Raw genomic sequence first — 19,849 nt, forward strand, 5'->3', positions numbered from 1 at the left:
GGGCACAATGCCAGTGCCGACATCTGCGGGCCGAAGCATGAGAAAAGAGGGCTCTGCGTCCACGGAGAACTGCCTGGTGAGTGTGCCTTGGGGCTCCCTCCACCTTTCCCCCAGCAACCGCTGCCTGCCTCACCGACCTCCTGAGCTGCTGCGCTTTGGGGCTTTGCAGTTTCTCGCCAGCTGGCTGTTCCAGCGCGGGAGCAGAGAGGAAGGAATCTGTGGGTTCCTGCTCGTGGATATCAAATGGAAAATAAGGAGTGCAGCGCAGAAGGTGGAGGACGTGCCAGGGATGGGGAGGCTGGTGCACGGAGAGGCTCCGGGGAGCTTAGCCTGGGGCACGGTGAGAAATGCTGGTGTTTGCCAGCCGTTCTGGGCAAGGCTGCTGCTCCCGGGAGCTCCCCGGCACCTCCAGCCTAGGCAGCAACGTCGTGCGTGAGGTGGCGGGGCGGGACGAGAGGCAGCAGGGCCCAGGTGCCTGGGCCTTTGCTGGAGGTGCGGGCTGGCCGTGCAGGCGCGCTGCCTGGGGCTGACGGGTCTGCTGTGCTCTTTGCAGCGCTGCTTTGCTTGCGGCGAGCGCGGGGCCGCCATCGCCTGCCAGGGGAAGGGCTGCAGCCGCTGCTTCCACCTGCCCTGTGCCTCGGAGCACGGCTGCGTCACGCAGTTCTTTGCGCCTTCCGGTAAGTGCCGCTGGCCCTGCCGCTGCAGCCTCCCGGCCTCGACGCCCTCGGGCCAGCGCTGGCCGAGCAGCTGAGCAGCCTGCCCCGTAGCGAAGCCTGTGGGCAGCTGCCAGAGCCCGGCCGCGGAGGCCTCCTTGGTGCCCGCTTGGCCCTCCTCTGCGGCAGCGTGGCAGGCCGTGGCCCTTCCTGACCTCGGCCCTCTCTTCCCTGCTCCCCCCAGGTCCTTCTGCTGGGAGCACCGCCCGCAGCAGGCAGTGCCGGCACGGCCCCAGGCAGAAACAACGTGCCTCATCTGCCTGGAGCCCGTGGACGACGCCCCCTCCTACACCACCATGGTGTGCCCGGCGTGCAAAGGGGCCTGGTTCCACCGGGGCTGCATCCGGGTAGGAGGCCCTTCCCCAACCCCGTGCCCACAGACCAGGGGGGCCAGCCACAGCACCCCGCTAACGCTGCGTGTGCCTCTCCTGCAGGGACAGGCTGTGCACGCCGGCTTTTCCTGCTTCCGGTGCCCGATGTGTAAAAACAGAAGAAAATTTCTGCCGGAAATGTTTAAAATGGGGATCCCAATCCCCCTCAGGTTAGTTTCCTGCTGCTCCTGTGCCGGGCGCCCCAGGCAGAAGGGTGCCAGCACGGTGCCGGGCCAAGGGCTCCCCAGGCAGTGGTGGCCCGCAGGGCTGCAGCGAGCCTGGGCCCTGCTTCCCCGGGGACTTTGCAGCGCGACGGGGGGCCAGGAGAGCAGGCGCGTCCTGCATGTGCCTGGCGCCCGGGCAGAGGAGGCTCCTGACTTGCCCTTCCTTCTCCTGCAGAGGACCAGCCTGGGAGGAAGGCGGGCGCTACCGCGATTTATACCAGCGGCACAGCCGCTGCGATGCCAGCCAGTGCCTTTACCCGCGAGGCAGGGAGCAGGCAGAGCCAACGGGGTACGTCAGCAAAGCGGCGATTGTGCAGCTGCCGGGGTGGCAGCAGACGCCTTTGTGTCGGTGTCAGCAGGGGCTGCGAGGAGGTGGAGGGCCCGACCCGCTGGTGGGGCTGGCGCAGAGGGAAAGGGAGAGCCCTTGGGCAGGGGGCCGCTCCAGCCCCAAGGCCGGGCTCCTGCAAGCACTGCTGGGTGCTGCTGGGGCTCTGCGCGGGCTCGGCGTCTGCCCAGGGGCCCTGCGAGCAGGGACTTGCCACAAGAGCTGTGCTGGCCGCTGCCTTGCTCCGGCCCCTTGCCCCTTGCTTGCCTTGCTGGCCTCAGTGCCAGCCCCGGGGCTGCCACCGCCAACAACCCATTTGCTTCGCCAGGCCCTGGGAGCTGCTGCTGTGCTCCTCCTGCGCCTCCAGAGGGGCCCATCGGCGCTGCTTGGCCTTGGGAAACGGCACCGCAAGCTGGGAATGCGACGAGTGTGCCGGCCTGGGCCCCGGTAAGAGGCAAAGGGGCCAGGGGCCAGGCAAGGCCTGGCAGTGGGTGCTCAGGCCACGGCTGCCCGTGCGTCTCTGCCCGCGGGAGGGCTGGCGGCGCCGCTCGCGGCTCTCCAGGCCCATGCCGCGGGGCATGGGGCCGTGCTGCTGACCTTCTGCCTCCCCTTACAGCCTCCAGTGCGCAGTCAGAGCTGGACAGCCCCACCACAAACAGCCAGACACAACCGCCGGCATCTTCCAGCCCCGCGCCTCCCGACACCCGCAGCCCGACACGGCCGACGGGCCCAGAGCGAAGGCCAAGCCGCTCCAGGCTCTTCCGCCGCTCCCAAAATCCTTACCGCCGGCCCTGAAGACTCTGCCGCCCGAGCCGTGGGCCAGCCCCAAGCAATGGCAGCAGCACCCAGCGCCCGGAATAAAACTCTCAGCTGCTCTCAACCGTCCTGCCTGATGCCCCTTGCCTTCCTTGCCTTCCTTGCTCCTGCTTTGCCTTGCTGCGGGGGCTGCTGGCGGGCGTGGGAGCAGTGGGGCTGTGTTGTCTGCGGCTCTGGGCAAGACCTTGCCCAAGACCTTCCTTGCTCCTCCGCGCAGGCCTTGGCCAGGTGGCAAGCAGCCTGGCCGTGTGCGCCTGGCCTTGGTGGCCGCAGGAGGCGGAGCGGGCTGAGAAGGAGGGAAGGCCACTGAGGAGGCAGGCAAGCTTGGTGGCTTTGGAAGGGGAAGGGCTGAGAGTGCTGACGTTGAGGCCTCCCATTTCTCTAGCCAAGTTCTCGGGCCACGGAGTCACCAAGGCACCTTTCTCCTTGGAGAGCAGTGAGAAAGTCTGCAGAGAGGGAGACTTTGCCTCGCTGGAGCAGGAGGCGGTGAGGGATCACTTTGGCAAAGTGGCCACCCGCAAGTCCATGGGCCCTGCTGGCATACAGCCATGAGTGCTGCGGGAGCGGCCGCATGTCATTGCAAGGCCGCTCTCAATCACCCTGGAAAGCTCCTGGCGATGACAAGAGGTGCCTGAGGCCTGGGAGAAAGCAGCTGTCCTTGTAGTCTTCCAAAAAAGGAAGCAGGAGGAGCCAGGGAACTAGAGGCCAGTCAGCCTGCCCTCCTCGAGGCCTGGCGCAGAGGCTGCTGGAGCAGCTCCTCCTGGAGAGCATTGCCAAGCATGGGAAGGAGAAGAAGGGGACGAGGAGCAGTCAGCCAGGGCTCACCAAGGGGAAATCAGGCTTGACCAATCTGATAGCCTTCTCGGCTGCAGTGCGTGCGTGCCTCCGCTCTTCACAGTGAGGGGAGAGCAGCGGATGTGCTCTGCCTTGCCTTCAGCAGGGCTTCTGACACGGTCTCCCGTCACATCCTCCTAGGCAAGCTCCGGAAGCGTGGGCCAGGTGAGCAGACGGTGAGGCGGATCGAGAAGTGGCTGAATGGCAGAGCTCAGAGGGTTGCGAGCAGCGGCGCCAGGTGTAGTGGGAGGCCTGGAGCTAGCGGTGGCGCCCTGGGGTCGGTGCTGGGTCCAGTCTTGTTCAATGCATTCCTCAGGGACCTGGATGCGGGGACACAGTGCAGCCTCTGCAAGTTTGCTCCTGGTCGAAACCTGGGAGGAGGGGCTGAGGCACCAGAGGGCTGCGCTGCCCTCCAGAGGGCCCTGGCCAGGCTGGAGACTTGGGCAGGCAGGAAGCTGCTGAAGGGGCGGGCGGGGGAGTGCAGAGTCCTGCCCCTGGGCAGGAATAACGGCCCTGGCCCCGGACAGGCCCTGGGACACCTTGTTGTGGTGGCCACGAGGCAGCAATGGGCCCTGGGGACAAAGGTGGCCCCTGGGCTCCTGGGCTGCCTGAGCAAGAGCAGCGCCCCCAGGGGCAAGGGGGGGTGATCCTCCCCCCTCTCCTCAGCCCTGCTGAGGCCACCCCTGGAGACGCGTGGCCGGCGCTGCGCTCCCCAGTCCAAGCGAGCTCCGGAGCTCCTGGCGGGAGGGCAGCGAAGGGCTCCCAAGAGGACGAAGGCCCTGGCTCCCCTCTCGCCTGAGGAAAGGCTGAGAGAGCTGGGCCTCTTGAGCCCGCAGAAGACAAGGCTGCGGGGGCGCCTTAGCAAAGGCCAGAAGCAGCGGAAGGGAGGCCGCGGCCTGGCTCTTCAGAGCGCTGCCCCTGAAAGGCCGAGAGGCAACGGGCCCAACCGGAAACGCAGGAAGCTCGAAGCACCTGACCGTAAGGACCATCTTGTTCCCTGTGAGGGAGGGCGGGACAGAGCCCTGGAGCAGCTCGCCCCGAGAAGGGCTGGAGTCTCCCTGCCTGGAGATGGTCCAGAGGCGCCTGGCCAGGGCGCTGGGCAGCCTGCTCGGGGGAGCGTGCTGGGGCAGGGGGGTTGGACCAGATGATCTCCAGAGGAGGCGTCCGAGCTCCAGCGCTCTGTGCTGCTCTGCAGCCTGGCTCCGGCCCGGAGGGAGCGCCAAGCGGCAGCCTGGGCACTAGCGGCGCAGGCTGCAAGAGCAACCTGCCGCTTTGCCTGGCGAGCCAAGGGCTCGGGCCCCTCGGCGGCCCTTTGCCCGGGCCCTCGTGAGGCGCTGGCCGTGTCACAGTGGCCAGCAGGTAGCTGCCGGCTTTCCTGCCCGTGTTTGGCCGGCGAGCTTGCCCCGCGGCAGCGCCTGGGTCACAGCGGTGCTCTGTGACACGACCGCCCGGGCCGGCTGAAAAGAGCTGGGCGGCTCTGGCAGGTGCCAGGTTGGGAGGCAGCACCTCCGAGCAAGCGGGTGAGGCGAGCGAGGGGAGGGGAGGGCAGGGAGGGAGCAGGGATGGAGGCAGGGGCCGGCGCGGGGCTGCCCCGGGAGCCTGGGGGCTCTGGGGTGCCGTGCTGGAAACTCACTGTGGTCCCGCTCCTCCCCCAGGGTCAGCAGAGGAGCGTGTGGAAGAGAAACCTCGGCGCTGCGGTGGCCGGGGCTCTCCGGAGCACTCCGTCGACTGGCCCCTGGGTTCGCCATGAAGCGAAAGGCTCCCGACTCGCAGGAGCAGGGTGAGGGCGCCGTGTGCATGCCCACAGCTGCCTGCAGCTCGCGGCCCAGCGCAGGTGGTGTCGCGGCCATCCGTGAGCAGCGCCAGGGGCAGGCAGGAGCTGCCCCCGTGCCCCGCTGCAGAGCCTGCGCTCCCCTGAGCAAGCGGTGCCCAGGTTGGGCGCAGGCGCCTGCTGGGACCCCCTCCGGGCCGTAGCCCCATCCCCTGCTAACCCCAGAGCGCCTCTGCAGCAGCTCCGGCCCTGCCTGGCCCCCCGCCGGCCCGGGACAGAGCCGGGCCTTGCGGGAGTCGCTCAGGGACGTGTCCCCAGGCCCTGGCGGGGTGCTCAGTGCTGGTGGCCTTTGCTCTCTCCCCTGCAGCATGCGTGCTGTGCCGCCGGGCACATGCCAGTGCCGACATCTGCGGGCCGAAGCATGAGAAAAGAGGGCTCTGCGTCCACGAGAACTGCCTGGTGAGTGTGCCTTGGGGCTCCCTCCACCTTTCCCCCAGCAACCGCTGCCTGCCTCACCGACCTCCTGAGCTGCTGCGCTTTGGGGCTTTGCAGTTTCTCGCCAGCTGGCTGTTCCAGCGCGGGAGCAGAGAGGAAGGAATCTGTGGGTTCCTGCTCGTGGATATCAAATGGAAAATAAGGAGTGCAGCGCAGAAGGTGAGGACGTGCCAGGGATGGGGAGGCTGGTGCACGGAGAGGCTCCGGGGAGCTTAGCCTGGGGCACGGTGAGAAATGCTGGTGTTTGCCAGCCGTTCTGGGCAAGGCTGCTGCTCCCGGGAGCTCCCCGGCACCTCCAGCCTAGGCAGCAACGTCGTGCGTGAGGTGGCGGGGCGGGACGAGAGGCAGCAGGGCCCAGGTGCCTGGGCCTTTGCTGGAGGTGCGGGGCTGGCCGTGCAGGCGCGCTGCCTGGGGCTGACGGGTCTGCTGTGCTCTTTGCAGCGCTGCTTTGCTTGCGGCGAGCGCGGGGCCGCCATCGCCTGCCAGGGGAAGGGCTGCAGCCGCTGCTTCCACCTGCCCTGTGCCTCGGAGCACGGCTGCGTCACGCAGTTCTTTGCGCCCTTCCGGTAAGTGCCGCTGGCCCTGCCGCTGCAGCCTCCCGGCCTCGACGCCCTCGGGCCAGCGCTGGCCGAGCAGCTGAGCAGCCTGCCCCGTAGCGAAGCCTGTGGGCAGCTGCCAGAGCCCGGCCGCGGAGGCCTCCTTGGTGCCCGCTTGGCCCTCCTCTGCGGCAGCGTGGCAGGCCGTGGCCCTTCCTGACCTCGGCCCTCTCTTCCCTGCTCCCCCCAGGTCCTTCTGCTGGGAGCACCGCCCGCAGCAGGCAGTGCCGGCACGGCCCCAGGCAGAAACAACGTGCCTCATCTGCCTGGAGCCCGTGGACGACGCCCCCTCCTACACCACCATGGTGTGCCCGGCGTGCAAAGGGGCCTGGTTCCACCGGGGCTGCATCCGGGTAGGAGGCCCTTCCCCAACCCCGTGCCCACAGACCAGGGGGGCCAGCCACAGCACCCCGCTAACGCTGCGTGTGCCTCTCCTGCAGGGACAGGCTGTGCACGCCGGCTTTTCCTGCTTCCGGTGCCCGATGTGTAAAAACAGAAGAAAATTTCTGCCGGAAATGTTTAAAATGGGGATCCCAATCCCCCTCAGGTTAGTTTCCTGCTGCTCCTGTGCCGGGCGCCCCAGGCAGAAGGGTGCCAGCACGGTGCCGGGCCAAGGGCTCCCCAGGCAGTGGTGGCCCGCAGGGCTGCAGCGAGCCTGGGCCCTGCTTCCCCGGGGACTTTGCAGCGCGACGGGGGGCCAGGAGAGCAGGCGCGTCCTGCATGTGCCTGGCGCCCGGGCAGAGGAGGCTCCTGACTTGCCCTTCCTTCTCCTGCAGAGGACCAGCCTGGGAGGAAGGCGGGCGCTACCGCGATTTATACCAGCGGCACAGCCGCTGCGATGCCAGCCAGTGCCTTTACCCGCGAGGCAGGGAGCAGGCAGAGCCAACGGGGTACGTCAGCAAAGCGGCGATTGTGCAGCTGCCGGGGTGGCAGCAGACGCCTTTGTGTCGGTGTCAGCAGGGGCTGCGAGGAGGTGGAGGGCCCGACCCGCTGGTGGGGCTGGCGCAGAGGGAAAGGGAGAGCCCTTGGGCAGGGGGCCGCTCCAGCCCCAAGGCCGGGCTCCTGCAAGCACTGCTGGGTGCTGCTGGGGCTCTGCGCGGGCTCGGCGTCTGCCCAGGGGCCCTGCGAGCAGGGACTTGCCACAAGAGCTGTGCTGGCCGCTGCCTTGCTCCGGCCCCTTGCCCCTTGCTTGCCTTGCTGGCCTCAGTGCCAGCCCCGGGGCTGCCACCGCCAACAACCCATTTGCTTCGCCAGGCCCTGGGAGCTGCTGCTGTGCTCCTCCTGCGCCTCCAGAGGGGCCCATCGGCGCTGCTTGGCCTTGGGAAACGGCACCGCAAGCTGGGAATGCGACGAGTGTGCCGGCCTGGGCCCCGGTAAGAGGCAAAGGGGCCAGGGGCCAGGCAAGGCCTGGCAGTGGGTGCTCAGGCCACGGCTGCCCGTGCGTCTCTGCCCGCGGGAGGGCTGGCGGCGCCGCTCGCGGCTCTCCAGGCCCATGCCGCGGGGCATGGGGCCGTGCTGCTGACCTTCTGCCTCCCCTTACAGCCTCCAGTGCGCAGTCAGAGCTGGACAGCCCCACCACAAACAGCCAGACACAACCGCCGGCATCTTCCAGCCCCGCGCCTCCCGACACCCGCAGCCCGACACGGCCGACGGGCCCAGAGCGAAGGCCAAGCCGCTCCAGGCTCTTCCGCCGCTCCCAAAATCCTTACCGCCGGCCCTGAAGACTCTGCCGCCCGAGCCGTGGGCCAGCCCCAAGCAATGGCAGCAGCACCCAGCGCCCGGAATAAAACTCTCAGCTGCTCTCAACCGTCCTGCCTGATGCCCCTTGCCTTCCTTGCCTTCCTTGCTCCTGCTTTGCCTTGCTGCGGGGGCTGCTGGCGGGCGTGGGAGCAGTGGGGCTGTGTTGTCTGCGGCTCTGGGCAAGACCTTGCCCAAGACCTTCCTTGCTCCTCCGCGCAGGCCTTGGCCAGGTGGCAAGCAGCCTGGCCGTGTGCGCCTGGCCTTGGTGGCCGCAGGAGGCGGAGCGGGCTGAGAAGGAGGGAAGGCCACTGAGGAGGCAGGCAAGCTTGGTGGCTTTGGAAGGGGAAGGGCTGAGAGTGCTGACGTTGAGGCCTCCCATTTCTCTAGCCAAGTTCTCGGGCCACGGAGTCACCAAGGCACCTTTCTCCTTGGAGAGCAGTGAGAAAGTCTGCAGAGAGGGAGACTTTGCCTCGCTGGAGCAGGAGGCGGTGAGGGATCACTTTGGCAAAGTGGCCACCCGCAAGTCCATGGGCCCTGCTGGCATACAGCCATGAGTGCTGCGGGAGCGGCCGCATGTCATTGCAAGGCCGCTCTCAATCACCCTGGAAAGCTCCTGGCGATGACAAGAGGTGCCTGAGGCCTGGGAGAAAGCAGCTGTCCTTGTAGTCTTCCAAAAAAGGAAGCAGGAGGAGCCAGGGAACTAGAGGCCAGTCAGCCTGCCCTCCTCGAGGCCTGGCGCAGAGGCTGCTGGAGCAGCTCCTCCTGGAGAGCATTGCCAAGCATGGGAAGGAGAAGAAGGGGACGAGGAGCAGTCAGCCAGGGCTCACCAAGGGGAAATCAGGCTTGACCAATCTGATAGCCTTCTCGGCTGCAGTGCGTGCGTGCCTCCGCTCTTCACAGTGAGGGGAGAGCAGCGGATGTGCTCTGCCTTGCCTTCAGCAGGGCTTCTGACACGGTCTCCCGTCACATCCTCCTAGGCAAGCTCCGGAAGCGTGGGCCAGGTGAGCAGACGGTGAGGCGGATCGAGAAGTGGCTGAATGGCAGAGCTCAGAGGGTTGCGAGCAGCGGCGCCAGGTGTAGTGGGAGGCCTGGAGCTAGCGGTGGCGCCCTGGGGTCGGTGCTGGGTCCAGTCTTGTTCAATGCATTCCTCAGGGACCTGGATGCGGGGACACAGTGCAGCCTCTGCAAGTTTGCTCCTGGTCGAAACCTGGGAGGAGGGGCTGAGGCACCAGAGGGCTGCGCTGCCCTCCAGAGGGCCCTGGCCAGGCTGGAGACTTGGGCAGGCAGGAAGCTGCTGAAGGGGCGGGCGGGGGAGTGCAGAGTCCTGCCCCTGGGCAGGAATAACGGCCCTGGCCCCGGACAGGCCCTGGGACACCTTGTTGTGGTGGCCACGAGGCAGCAATGGGCCCTGGGGACAAAGGTGGCCCCTGGGCTCCTGGGCTGCCTGAGCAAGAGCAGCGCCCCCAGGGGCAAGGGGGGGTGATCCTCCCCCCCTCCTCAGCCCTGCTGAGGCCACCCCTGGAGACGCGTGGCCGGCGCTGCGCTCCCCAGTCCAAGCGAGCTCCGGAGCTCCTGGCGGGAGGGCAGCGAAGGGCTCCCAAGAGGACGAAGGCCCTGGCTCCCCTCTCGCCTGAGGAAAGGCTGAGAGAGCTGGGCCTCTTGAGCCCGCAGAAGACAAGGCTGCGGGGGCGCCTTAGCAAAGGCCAGAAGCAGCGGAAGGGAGGCCGCGGCCTGGCTCTTCAGAGCGCTGCCCCTGAAAGGCCGAGAGGCAACGGGCCCAACCGGAAACGCAGGAAGCTCGAAGCACCTGACCGTAAGGACCATCTTGTTCCCTGTGAGGGAGGGCGGGACAGAGCCCTGGAGCAGCTCGCCCCGAGAAGGGCTGGAGTCTCCCTGCCTGGAGATGGTCCAGAGGCGCCTGGCCAGGGCGCTGGGCAGCCTGCTCGGGGGAGCGTGCTGGGGCAGGGGGGTTGGACCAGATGATCTCCAGAGGAGGCGTCCGAGCTCCAGCGCTCTGTGCTGCTCTGCAGCCTGGCTCCGGCCCGGAGGGAGCGCCAAGCGGCAGCCTGGGCACTAGCGGCGCAGGCTGCAAGAGCAACCTGCCGCTTTGCCTGGCGAGCCAAGGGCTCGGGCCCCTCGGCGGCCCTTTGCCCGGGCCCTCGTGAGGCGCTGGCCGTGTCACAGTGGCCAGCAGGTAGCTGCCGGCTTTCCTGCCCGTGTTTGGCCGGCGAGCTTGCCCCGCGGCAGCGCCTGGGTCACAGCGGTGCTCTGTGACACGACCGCCCGCGGCAGGCTGAAAAGAGCTGGGCGGCTCTGGCAGGTGCCAGGTTGGGAGGCAGCACCTCCGAGCAAGCGGGTGAGGCGAGCGAGGGGAGGGGAGGGCAGGGAGGGAGCAGGGATGGAGGCAGGGGCCGGCGCGGGGCTGCCCCGGGAGCCTGGGGGCTCTGGGGTGCCGTGCTGGAAACTCACTGTGGTCCCGCTCCTCCCCCAGGGTCAGCAGAGGAGCGTGTGGAAGAGAAACCTCGGCGCTGCGGTGGCCGGGGCTCTCCGGAGCACTCCGTCGACTGGCCCCTGGGTTCGCCATGAAGCGAAAGGCTCCCGACTCGCAGGAGCAGGGTGAGGGCGCCGTGTGCATGCCCACAGCTGCCTGCAGCTCGCGGCCCAGCGCAGGTGGTGTCGCGGCCATCCGTGAGCAGCGCCAGGGGCAGGCAGGAGCTGCCCCCGTGCCCCGCTGCAGAGCCTGCGCTCCCCTGAGCAAGCGGTGCCCAGGTTGGGCGCAGGCGCCTGCTGGGACCCCCTCCGGGCCGTAGCCCCATCCCCTGCTAACCCCAGAGCGCCTCTGCAGCAGCTCCGGCCCTGCCTGGCCCCCCGCCGGCCCGGGACAGAGCCGGGCCTTGCGGGAGTCGCTCAGGGACGTGTCCCCAGGCCCTGGCGGGGTGCTCAGTGCTGGTGGCCTTTGCTCTCTCCCCTGCAGCATGCGTGCTGTGCCGCCGGGCACATGCCAGTGCCGACATCTGCGGGCCGAAGCATGAGAAAAGAGGGCTCTGCGTCCACGAGAACTGCCTGGTGAGTGTGCCTTGGGGCTCCCTCCACCTTTCCCCCAGCAACCGCTGCCTGCCTCACCGACCTCCTGAGCTGCTGCGCTTTGGGGCTTTGCAGTTTCTCGCCAGCTGGCTGTTCCAGCGCGGGAGCAGAGAGGAAGGAATCTGTGGGTTCCTGCTCGTGGATATCAAATGGAAAATAAGGAGTGCAGCGCAGAAGGTGAGGACGTGCCAGGGATGGGGAGGCTGGTGCACGGAGAGGCTCCGGGGAGCTTAGCCTGGGGCACGGTGAGAAATGCTGGTGTTTGCCAGCCGTTCTGGGCAAGGCTGCTGCTCCCGGGAGCTCCCCGGCACCTCCAGCCTAGGCAGCAACGTCGTGCGTGAGGTGGCGGGGCGGGACGAGAGGCAGCAGGGCCCAGGTGCCTGGGCCTTTGCTGGAGGTGCGGGGCTGGCCGTGCAGGCGCGCTGCCTGGGGCTGACGGGTCTGCTGTGCTCTTTGCAGCGCTGCTTTGCTTGCGGCGAGCGCGGGGCCGCCATCGCCTGCCAGGGGAAGGGCTGCAGCCGCTGCTTCCACCTGCCCTGTGCCTCGGAGCACGGCTGCGTCACGCAGTTCTTTGCGCCCTTCCGGTAAGTGCCGCTGGCCCTGCCGCTGCAGCCTCCCGGCCTCGACGCCCTCGGGCCAGTGCTGGCCGAGCAGCTGAGCAGCCTGCCCCGTAGCGAAGCCTGTGGGCAGCTGCCAGAGCCCGGCCGCGGAGGCCTCCTTGGTGCCCGCTTGGCCCTCCTCTGCGGCAGCGTGGCAGGCCGTGGCCCTTCCTGACCTCGGCCCTCTCTTCCCTGCTCCCCCCAGGTCCTTCTGCTGGGAGCACCGCCCGCAGCAGGCAGTGCCGGCACGGCCCCAGGCAGAAACAACGTGCCTCATCTGCCTGGAGCCCGTGGACGACGCCCCCTCCTACACCACCATGGTGTGCCCGGCGTGCAAAGGGGCCTGGTTCCACCGGGGCTGCATCCGGGTAGGAGGCCCTTCCCCAACCCCGTGCCCACAGACCAGGGGGGCCAGCCACAGCACCCCGCTAACGCTGCGTGTGCCTCTCCTGCAGGGACAGGCTGTGCACGCCGGCTTTTCCTGCTTCCGGTGCCCGATGTGTAAAAACAGAAGAAAATTTCTGCCGGAAATGTTTAAAATGGGGATCCCAATCCCCCTCAGGTTAGTTTCCTGCTGCTCCTGTGCCGGGCGCCCCAGGCAGAAGGGTGCCAGCACGGTGCCGGGCCAAGGGCTCCCCAGGCAGTGGTGGCCCGCAGGGCTGCAGCGAGCCTGGGCCCTGCTTCCCCGGGGACTTTGCAGCGCGACGGGGGGCCAGGAGAGCAGGCGCGTCCTGCATGTGCCTGGCGCCCGGGCAGAGGAGGCTCCTGACTTGCCCTTCCTTCTCCTGCAGAGGACCAGCCTGGGAGGAAGGCGGGCGCTACCGCGATTTATACCAGCGGCACAGCCGCTGCGATGCCAGCCAGTGCCTTTACCCGCGAGGCAGGGAGCAGGCAGAGCCAACGGGGTACGTCAGCAAAGCGGCGATTGTGCAGCTGCCGGGGTGGCAGCAGACGCCTTTGTGTCGGTGTCAGCAGGGGCTGCGAGGAGGTGGAGGGCCCGACCCGCTGGTGGGGCTGGCGCAGAGGGAAAGGGAGAGCCCTTGGGCAGGGGGCCGCTCCAGCCCCAAGGCCGGGCTCCTGCAAGCACTGCTGGGTGCTGCTGGGGCTCTGCGCGGGCTCGGCGTCTGCCCAGGGGCCCTGCGAGCAGGGACTTGCCACAAGAGCTGTGCTGGCCGCTGCCTTGCTCCGGCCCCTTGCCCCTTGCTTGCCTTGCTGGCCTCAGTGCCAGCCCCGGGGCTGCCACCGCCAACAACCCATTTGCTTCGCCAGGCCCTGGGAGCTGCTGCTGTGCTCCTCCTGCGCCTCCAGAGGGGCCCATCGGCGCTGCTTGGCCTTGGGAAACGGCACCGCAAGCTGGGAATGCGACGAGTGTGCCGGCCTGGGCCCCGGTAAGAGGCAAAGGGGCCAGGGGCCAGGCAAGGCCTGGCAGTGGGTGCTCAGGCCACGGCTGCCCGTGCGTCTCTGCCCGCGGGAGGGCTGGCGGCGCCGCTCGCGGCTCTCCAGGCCCATGCCGCGGGGCATGGGGCCGTGCTGCTGACCTTCTGCCTCCCCTTACAGCCTCCAGTGCGCAGTCAGAGCTGGACAGCCCCACCACAAACAGCCAGACACAACCGCCGGCATCTTCCAGCCCCGCGCCTCCCGACACCCGCAGCCCGACACGGCCGACGGGCCCAGAGCGAAGGCCAAGCCGCTCCAGGCTCTTCCGCCGCTCCCAAAATCCTTACCGCCGGCCCTGAAGACTCTGCCGCCCGAGCCGTGGGCCAGCCCCAAGCAATGGCAGCAGCACCCAGCGCCCGGAATAAAACTCTCAGCTGCTCTCAACCGTCCTGCCTGATGCCCCTTGCCTTCCTTGCCTTCCTTGCTCCTGCTTTGCCTTGCTGCGGGGGCTGCTGGCGGGCGTGGGAGCAGTGGGGCTGTGTTGTCTGCGGCTCTGGGCAAGACCTTGCCCAAGACCTTCCTTGCTCCTCCGCGCAGGCCTTGGCCAGGTGGCAAGCAGCCTGGCCGTGTGCGCCTGGCCTTGGTGGCCGCAGGAGGCGGAGCGGGCTGAGAAGGAGGGAAGGCCACTGAGGAGGCAGGCAAGCTTGGTGGCTTTGGAAGGGGAAGGGCTGAGAGTGCTGACGTTGAGGCCTCCCATTTCTCTAGCCAAGTTCTCGGGCCACGGAGTCACCAAGGCACCTTTCTCCTTGGAGAGCAGTGAGAAAGTCTGCAGAGAGGGAGACTTTGCCTCGCTGGAGCAGGAGGCGGTGAGGGATCACTTTGGCAAAGTGGCCACCCGCAAGTCCATGGGCCCTGCTGGCATACAGCCATGAGTGCTGCGGGAGCGGCCGCATGTCATTGCAAGGCCGCTCTCAATCACCCTGGAAAGCTCCTGGCGATGACAAGAGGTGCCTGAGGCCTGGGAGAAAGCAGCTGTCCTTGTAGTCTTCCAAAAAAGGAAGCAGGAGGAGCCAGGGAACTAGAGGCCAGTCAGCCTGCCCTCCTCGAGGCCTGGCGCAGAGGCTGCTGGAGCAGCTCCTCCTGGAGAGCATTGCCAAGCATGGGAAGGAGAAGAAGGGGACGAGGAGCAGTCAGCCAGGGCTCACCAAGGGGAAATCAGGCTTGACCAATCTGATAGCCTTCTCGGCTGCAGTGCGTGCGTGCCTCCGCTCTTCACAGTGAGGGGAGAGCAGCGGATGTGCTCTGCCTTGCCTTCAGCAGGGCTTCTGACACGGTCTCCCGTCACATCCTCCTAGGCAAGCTCCGGAAGCGTGGGCCAGGTGAGCAGACGGTGAGGCGGATCGAGAAGTGGCTGAATGGCAGAGCTCAGAGGGTTGCGAGCAGCGGCGCCAGGTGTAGTGGGAGGCCTGGAGCTAGCGGTGGCGCCCTGGGGTCGGTGCTGGGTCCAGTCTTGTTCAATGCATTCCTCAGGGACCTGGATGCGGGGACACAGTGCAGCCTCTGCAAGTTTGCTCCTGGTCGAAACCTGGGAGGAGGGGCTGAGGCACCAGAGGGCTGCGCTGCCCTCCAGAGGGCCCTGGCCAGGCTGGAGACTTGGGCAGGCAGGAAGCTGCTGAAGGGGCGGGCGGGGGAGTGCAGAGTCCTGCCCCTGGGCAGGAATAACGGCCCTGGCCCCGGACAGGCCCTGGGACACCTTGTTGTGGTGGCCACGAGGCAGCAATGGGCCCTGGGGACAAAGGTGGCCCCTGGGCTCCTGGGCTGCCTGAGCAAGAGCAGCGCCCCCAGGGGCAAGGGGGGGTGATCCTCCCCCCTCTCCTCAGCCCTGCTGAGGCCACCCCTGGAGACGCGTGGCCGGCGCTGCGCTCCCCAGTCCAAGCGAGCTCCGGAGCTCCTGGCGGGAGGGCAGCGAAGGGCTCCCAAGAGGACGAAGGCCCTGGCTCCCCTCTCGCCTGAGGAAAGGCTGAGAGAGCTGGGCCTCTTGAGCCCGCAGAAGACAAGGCTGCGGGGGCGCCTTAGCAAAGGCCAGAAGCAGCGGAAGGGAGGCCGCGGCCTGGCTCTTCAGAGCGCTGCCCCTGAAAGGCCGAGAGGCAACGGGCCCAACCGGAAACGCAGGAAGCTCGAAGCACCTGACCGTAAGGACCATCTTGTTCCCTGTGAGGGAGGGCGGGACAGAGCCCTGGAGCAGCTCGCCCCGAGAAGGGCTGGAGTCTCCCTGCCTGGAGATGGTCCAGAGGCGCCTGGCCAGGGCGCTGGGCAGCCTGCTCGGGGGAGCGTGCTGGGGCAGGGGGGTTGGACCAGATGATCTCCAGAGGAGGCGTCCGAGCTCCAGCGCTCTGTGCTGCTCTGCAGCCTGGCTCCGGCCCGGAGGGAGCGCCAAGCGGCAGCCTGGGCACTAGCGGCGCAGGCTGCAAGAGCAACCTGCCGCTTTGCCTGGCGAGCCAAGGGCTCGGGCCCCTCGGCGGCCCTTTGCCCGGGCCCTCGTGAGGCGCTGGCCGTGTCACAGTGGCCAGCAGGTAGCTGCCGGCTTTCCTGCCCGTGTTTGGCCGGCGAGCTTGCCCCGCGGCAGCGCCTGGGTCACAGCGGTGCTCTGTGACACGACCGCCCGCGGCAGGCTGAAAAGAGCTGGGCGGCTCTGGCAGGTGCCAGGTTGGGAGGCAGCACCTCCGAGCAAGCGGGTGAGGCGAGCGAGGGGAGGGGAGGGCAGGGAGGGAGCAGGGATGGAGGCAGGGGCCGGCGCGGGGCTGCCCCGGGAGCCTGGGGGCTCTGGGGTGCCGTGCTGGAAACTCACTGTGGTCCCGCTCCTCCCCCAGGGTCAGCAGAGGAGCGTGTGGAAGAGAAACCTCGGCGCTGCGGTGGCCGGGGCTCTCCGGAGCACTCCGTCGACTGGCCCCTGGGTTCGCCATGAAGCGAAAGGCTCCCGACTCGCAGGAGCAGGGTGAGGGCGCCGTGTGCATGCCCACAGCTGCCTGCAGCTCGCGGCCCAGCGCAGGTGGTGTCGCGGCCATCCGTGAGCAGCGCCAGGGGCAGGCAGGAGCTGCCCCCGTGCCCCGCTGCAGAGCCTGCGCTCCCCTGAGCAAGCGGTGCCCAGGTTGGGCGCAGGCGCCTGCTGGGACCCCCTCCGGGCCGTAGCCCCATCCCCTGCTAACCCCAGAGCGCCTCTGCAGCAGCTCCGGCCCTGCCTGGCCCCCCGCCGGCCCGGGACAGAGCCGGGCCTTGCGGGAGTCGCTCAGGGACGTGTCCCCAGGCCCTGGCGGGGTGCTCAGTGCTGGTGGCCTTTGCTCTCTCCCCTGCAGCATGCGTGCTGTGCCGCCGGGCACATGCCAGTGCCGACATCTGCGGGCCGAAGCATGAGAAAAGAGGGCTCTGCGTCCACGAGAACTGCCTGGTGAGTGTGCCTTGGGGCTCCCTCCACCTTTCCCCCAGCAACCGCTGCCTGCCTCACCGACCTCCTGAGCTGCTGCGCTTTGGGGCTTTGCAGTTTCTCGCCAGCTGGCTGTTCCAGCGCGGGAGCAGAGAGGAAGGAATCTGTGGGTTCCTGCTCGTGGATATCAAATGGAAAATAAGGAGTGCAGCGCAGAAGGTGAGGACGTGCCAGGGATGGGGAGGCTGGTGCACGGAGAGGCTCCGGGGAGCTTAGCCTGGGGCACGGTGAGAAATGCTGGTGTTTGCCAGCCGTTCTGGGCAAGGCTGCTGCTCCCGGGAGCTCCCCGGCACCTCCAGCCTAGGCAGCAACGTCGTGCGTGAGGTGGTGGGGCGGGACGAGAGGCAGCAGGGCCCAGGTGCCTGGGCCTTTGCTGGAGGTGCGGGGCTGGCCGTGCAGGCGCGCTGCCTGGGGCTGACGGGTCTGCTGTGCTCTTTGCAGCGCTGCTTTGCTTGCGGTGAGCGCGGGGCCGCCATCGCCTGCCAGGGGAAGGGCTGCAGCCGCTGCTTCCACCTGCCCTGTGCCTCGGAGCACGGCTGCGTCACGCAGTTCTTTGCGCCCTTCCGGTAAGTGCCGCTGGCCCTGCCGCTGCAGCCTCCCGGCCTCGACGCCCTCGGGCCAGCGCTGGCCGAGCAGCTGAGCAGCCTGCCCCGTAGCGAAGCCTGTGGGCAGCTGCCAGAGCCCGGCCGCGGAGGCCTCCTTGGTGCCCGCTTGGCCCTCCTCTGCGGCAGCGTGGCAGGCCGTGGCCCTTCCTGACCTCGGCCCTCTCTTCCCTGCTCCCCCCAGGTCCTTCTGCTGGGAGCACCGCCCGCAGCAGGCAGTGCCGGCACGGCCCCAGGCAGAAACAACGTGCCTCATCTGCCTGGAGCCCGTGGACGACGCCCCCTCCTACACCACCATGGTGTGCCCGGCGTGCAAAGGGGCCTGGTTCCACCGGGGCTGCATCCGGGTAGGAGGCCCTTCCCCAACCCCGTGCCCACAGACCAGGGGGGCCAGCCACAGCACCCCGCTAACGCTGCGTGTGCCTCTCCTGCAGGGACAGGCTGTGCACGCCGGCTTTTCCTGCTTCCGGTGCCCGATGTGTAAAAACAGAAGAAAATTTCTGCCGGAAATGTTTAAAATGGGGATCCCAATCCCCCTCAGGTTAGTTTCCTGCTGCTCCTGTGCCGGGCGCCCCAGGCAGAAGGGTGCCAGCACGGTGCCGGGCCAAGGGCTCCCCAGGCAGTGGTGGCCCGCAGGGCTGCAGCGAGCCTGGGCCCTGCTTCCCCGGGGACTTTGCAGCGCGACGGGGGGCCAGGAGAGCAGGCGCGTCCTGCATGTGCCTGGCGCCCGGGCAGAGGAGGCTCCTGACTTGCCCTTCCTTCTCCTGCAGAGGACCAGCCTGGGAGGAAGGCGGGCGCTACCGCGATTTATACCAGCGGCACAGCCGCTGCGATGCCAGCCAGTGCCTTTACCCGCGAGGCAGGGAGCAGGCAGAGCCAACGGGGTACGTCAGCAAAGCGGCGATTGTGCAGCTGCCGGGGTGGCAGCAGACGCCTTTGTGTCGGTGTCAGCAGGGGCTGCGAGGAGGTGGAGGGCCCGACCCGCTGGTGGGGCTGGCGCAGAGGGAAAGGGAGAGCCCTTGGGCAGGGGGCCGCTCCAGCCCCAAGGCCGGGCTCCTGCAAGCACTGCTGGGTGCTGCTGGGGCTCTGCGCGGGCTCGGCGTCTGCCCAGGGGCCCTGCGAGCAGGGACTTGCCACAAGAGCTGTGCTGGCCGCTGCCTTGCTCCGGCCCCTTGCCCCTTGCTTGCCTTGCTGGCCTCAGTGCCAGCCCCGGGGCTGCCACCGCCAACAACCCATTTGCTTCGCCAGGCCCTGGGAGCTGCTGCTGTGCTCCTCCTGCGCCTCCAGAGGGGCCCATCGGCGCTGCTTGGCCTTGGGAAACGGCACCGCAAGCTGGGAATGCGACGAGTGTGCCGGCCTGGGCCCCGGTAAGAGGCAAAGGGGCCAGGGGCCAGGCAAGGCCTGGCAGTGGGTGCTCAGGCCACGGCTGCCCGTGCGTCTCTGCCCGCGGGAGGGCTGGCGGCGCCGCTCGCGGCTCTCCAGGCCCATGCCGCGGGGCATGGGGCCGTGCTGCTGACCTTCTGCCTCCCCTTACAGCCTCCAGTGCGCAGTCAGAGCTGGACAGCCCCACCACAAACAGCCAGACACAACCGCCGGCATCTTCCAGCCCCGCGCCTCCCGACACCCGCAGCCCGACACGGCCGACGGGCCCAGAGCGAAGGCCAAGCCGCTCCAGGCTCTTCCGCCGCTCCCAAAATCCTTACCGCCGGCCCTGAAGACTCTGCCGCCCGAGCCGTGGGCCAGCCCCAAGCAATGGCAGCAGCACCCAGCGCCCGGAATAAAACTCTCAGCTGCTCTCAACCGTCCTGCCTGATGCCCCTTGCCTTCCTTGCCTTCCTTGCTCCTGCTTTGCCTTGCTGCGGGGGCTGCTGGCGGGCGTGGGAGCAGTGGGGCTGTGTTGTCTGCGGCTCTGGGCAAGACCTTGCCCAAGACCTTCCTTGCTCCTCCGCGCAGGCCTTGGCCAGGTGGCAAGCAGCCTGGCCGTGTGCGCCTGGCCTTGGTGGCCGCAGGAGGCGGAGCGGGCTGAGAAGGAGGGAAGGCCACTGAGGAGGCAGGCAAGCTTGGTGGCTTTGGAAGGGGAAGGGCTGAGAGTGCTGACGTTGAGGCCTCCCATTTCTCTAGCCAAGTTCTCGGGCCACGGAGTCACCAAGGCACCTTTCTCCTTGGAGAGCAGTGAGAAAGTCTGCAGAGAGGGAGACTTTGCCTCGCTGGAGCAGGAGGCGGTGAGGGATCACTTTGGCAAAGTGGCCACCCGCAAGTCCATGGGCCCTGCTGGCATACAGCCATGAGTGCTGCGGGAGCGGCCGCATGTCATTGCAAGGCCGCTCTCAATCACCCTGGAAAGCTCCTGGCGATGACAAGAGGTGCCTGAGGCCTGGGAGAAAGCAGCTGTCCTTGTAGTCTTCCAAAAAAGGAAGCAGGAGGAGCCAGGGAACTAGAGGCCAGTCAGCCTGCCCTCCTCGAGGCCTGGCGCAGAGGCTGCTGGAGCAGCTCCTCCTGGAGAGCATTGCCAAGCATGGGAAGGAGAAGAAGGGGACGAGGAGCAGTCAGCCAGGGCTCACCAAGGGGAAATCAGGCTTGACCAATCTGATAGCCTTCTCGGCTGCAGTGCGTGCGTGCCTCCGCTCTTCACAGTGAGGGGAGAGCAGCGGATGTGCTCTGCCTTGCCTTCAGCAGGGCTTCTGACACGGTCTCCCGTCACATCCTCCTAGGCAAGCTCCGGAAGCGTGGGCCAGGTGAGCAGACGGTGAGGCGGATCGAGAAGTGGCTGAATGGCAGAGCTCAGAGGGTTGCGAGCAGCGGCGCCAGGTGTAGTGGGAGG

At 68.0% G+C, this 19,849-nt stretch overlaps 4 protein-coding genes across 4 annotated transcripts in view; all 4 read left to right on the forward strand.

The window, feature by feature from the left end:
- The window catches only part of LOC138064601 (PHD finger protein 7-like), a 4,558-nt gene extending 1,557 nt beyond the window's left edge, over positions 1–3,001 (forward strand). Inside the window, exons 4-8 of the mRNA XM_068927982.1 lie at positions 898–1,060; positions 1,148–1,254; positions 1,484–1,597; positions 1,962–2,080; positions 2,835–3,001. Coding sequence (XP_068784083.1) covers positions 898–1,060; positions 1,148–1,254; positions 1,484–1,597; positions 1,962–2,080; positions 2,835–3,001 — 670 coding nt within the window. The remainder of the gene's footprint in view (positions 1–897; positions 1,061–1,147; positions 1,255–1,483; positions 1,598–1,961; positions 2,081–2,834) is intronic.
- A 2,028-nt stretch (positions 3,002–5,029) lies between these two features.
- On the forward strand, positions 5,030–8,439 carry LOC138064602 (PHD finger protein 7-like). The gene is made up of 9 exons (XM_068927983.1): positions 5,030–5,063; positions 5,422–5,513; positions 5,607–5,708; positions 5,991–6,115; positions 6,336–6,498; positions 6,586–6,692; positions 6,922–7,035; positions 7,400–7,518; positions 8,273–8,439. Exons 1-9 carry the CDS (start codon positions 5,030–5,032, stop codon positions 8,437–8,439), a joined length of 1,023 nt encoding a protein of 340 aa, XP_068784084.1.
- A 2,028-nt stretch (positions 8,440–10,467) lies between these two features.
- Positions 10,468–13,877, forward strand: LOC138064603 (PHD finger protein 7-like). The gene is made up of 9 exons (XM_068927984.1): positions 10,468–10,501; positions 10,860–10,951; positions 11,045–11,146; positions 11,429–11,553; positions 11,774–11,936; positions 12,024–12,130; positions 12,360–12,473; positions 12,838–12,956; positions 13,711–13,877. The coding sequence occupies exons 1-9, from the start codon at positions 10,468–10,470 to the stop codon at positions 13,875–13,877; spliced, it is 1,023 nt and encodes a 340-aa protein (XP_068784085.1).
- Positions 13,878–15,906: 2,029 nt separating this feature from the next.
- Positions 15,907–19,316, forward strand: LOC138064604 (PHD finger protein 7-like). The gene is made up of 9 exons (XM_068927985.1): positions 15,907–15,940; positions 16,299–16,390; positions 16,484–16,585; positions 16,868–16,992; positions 17,213–17,375; positions 17,463–17,569; positions 17,799–17,912; positions 18,277–18,395; positions 19,150–19,316. The coding sequence occupies exons 1-9, from the start codon at positions 15,907–15,909 to the stop codon at positions 19,314–19,316; spliced, it is 1,023 nt and encodes a 340-aa protein (XP_068784086.1).
- Positions 19,317–19,849: the final 533 nt, after the last annotated feature.

The sequence above is a fragment of the Struthio camelus genome, chromosome Z (assembly GCF_040807025.1).
Source record: "Struthio camelus isolate bStrCam1 chromosome Z, bStrCam1.hap1, whole genome shotgun sequence".
Lineage (NCBI taxonomy): Eukaryota > Metazoa > Chordata > Aves > Struthioniformes > Struthionidae > Struthio > Struthio camelus.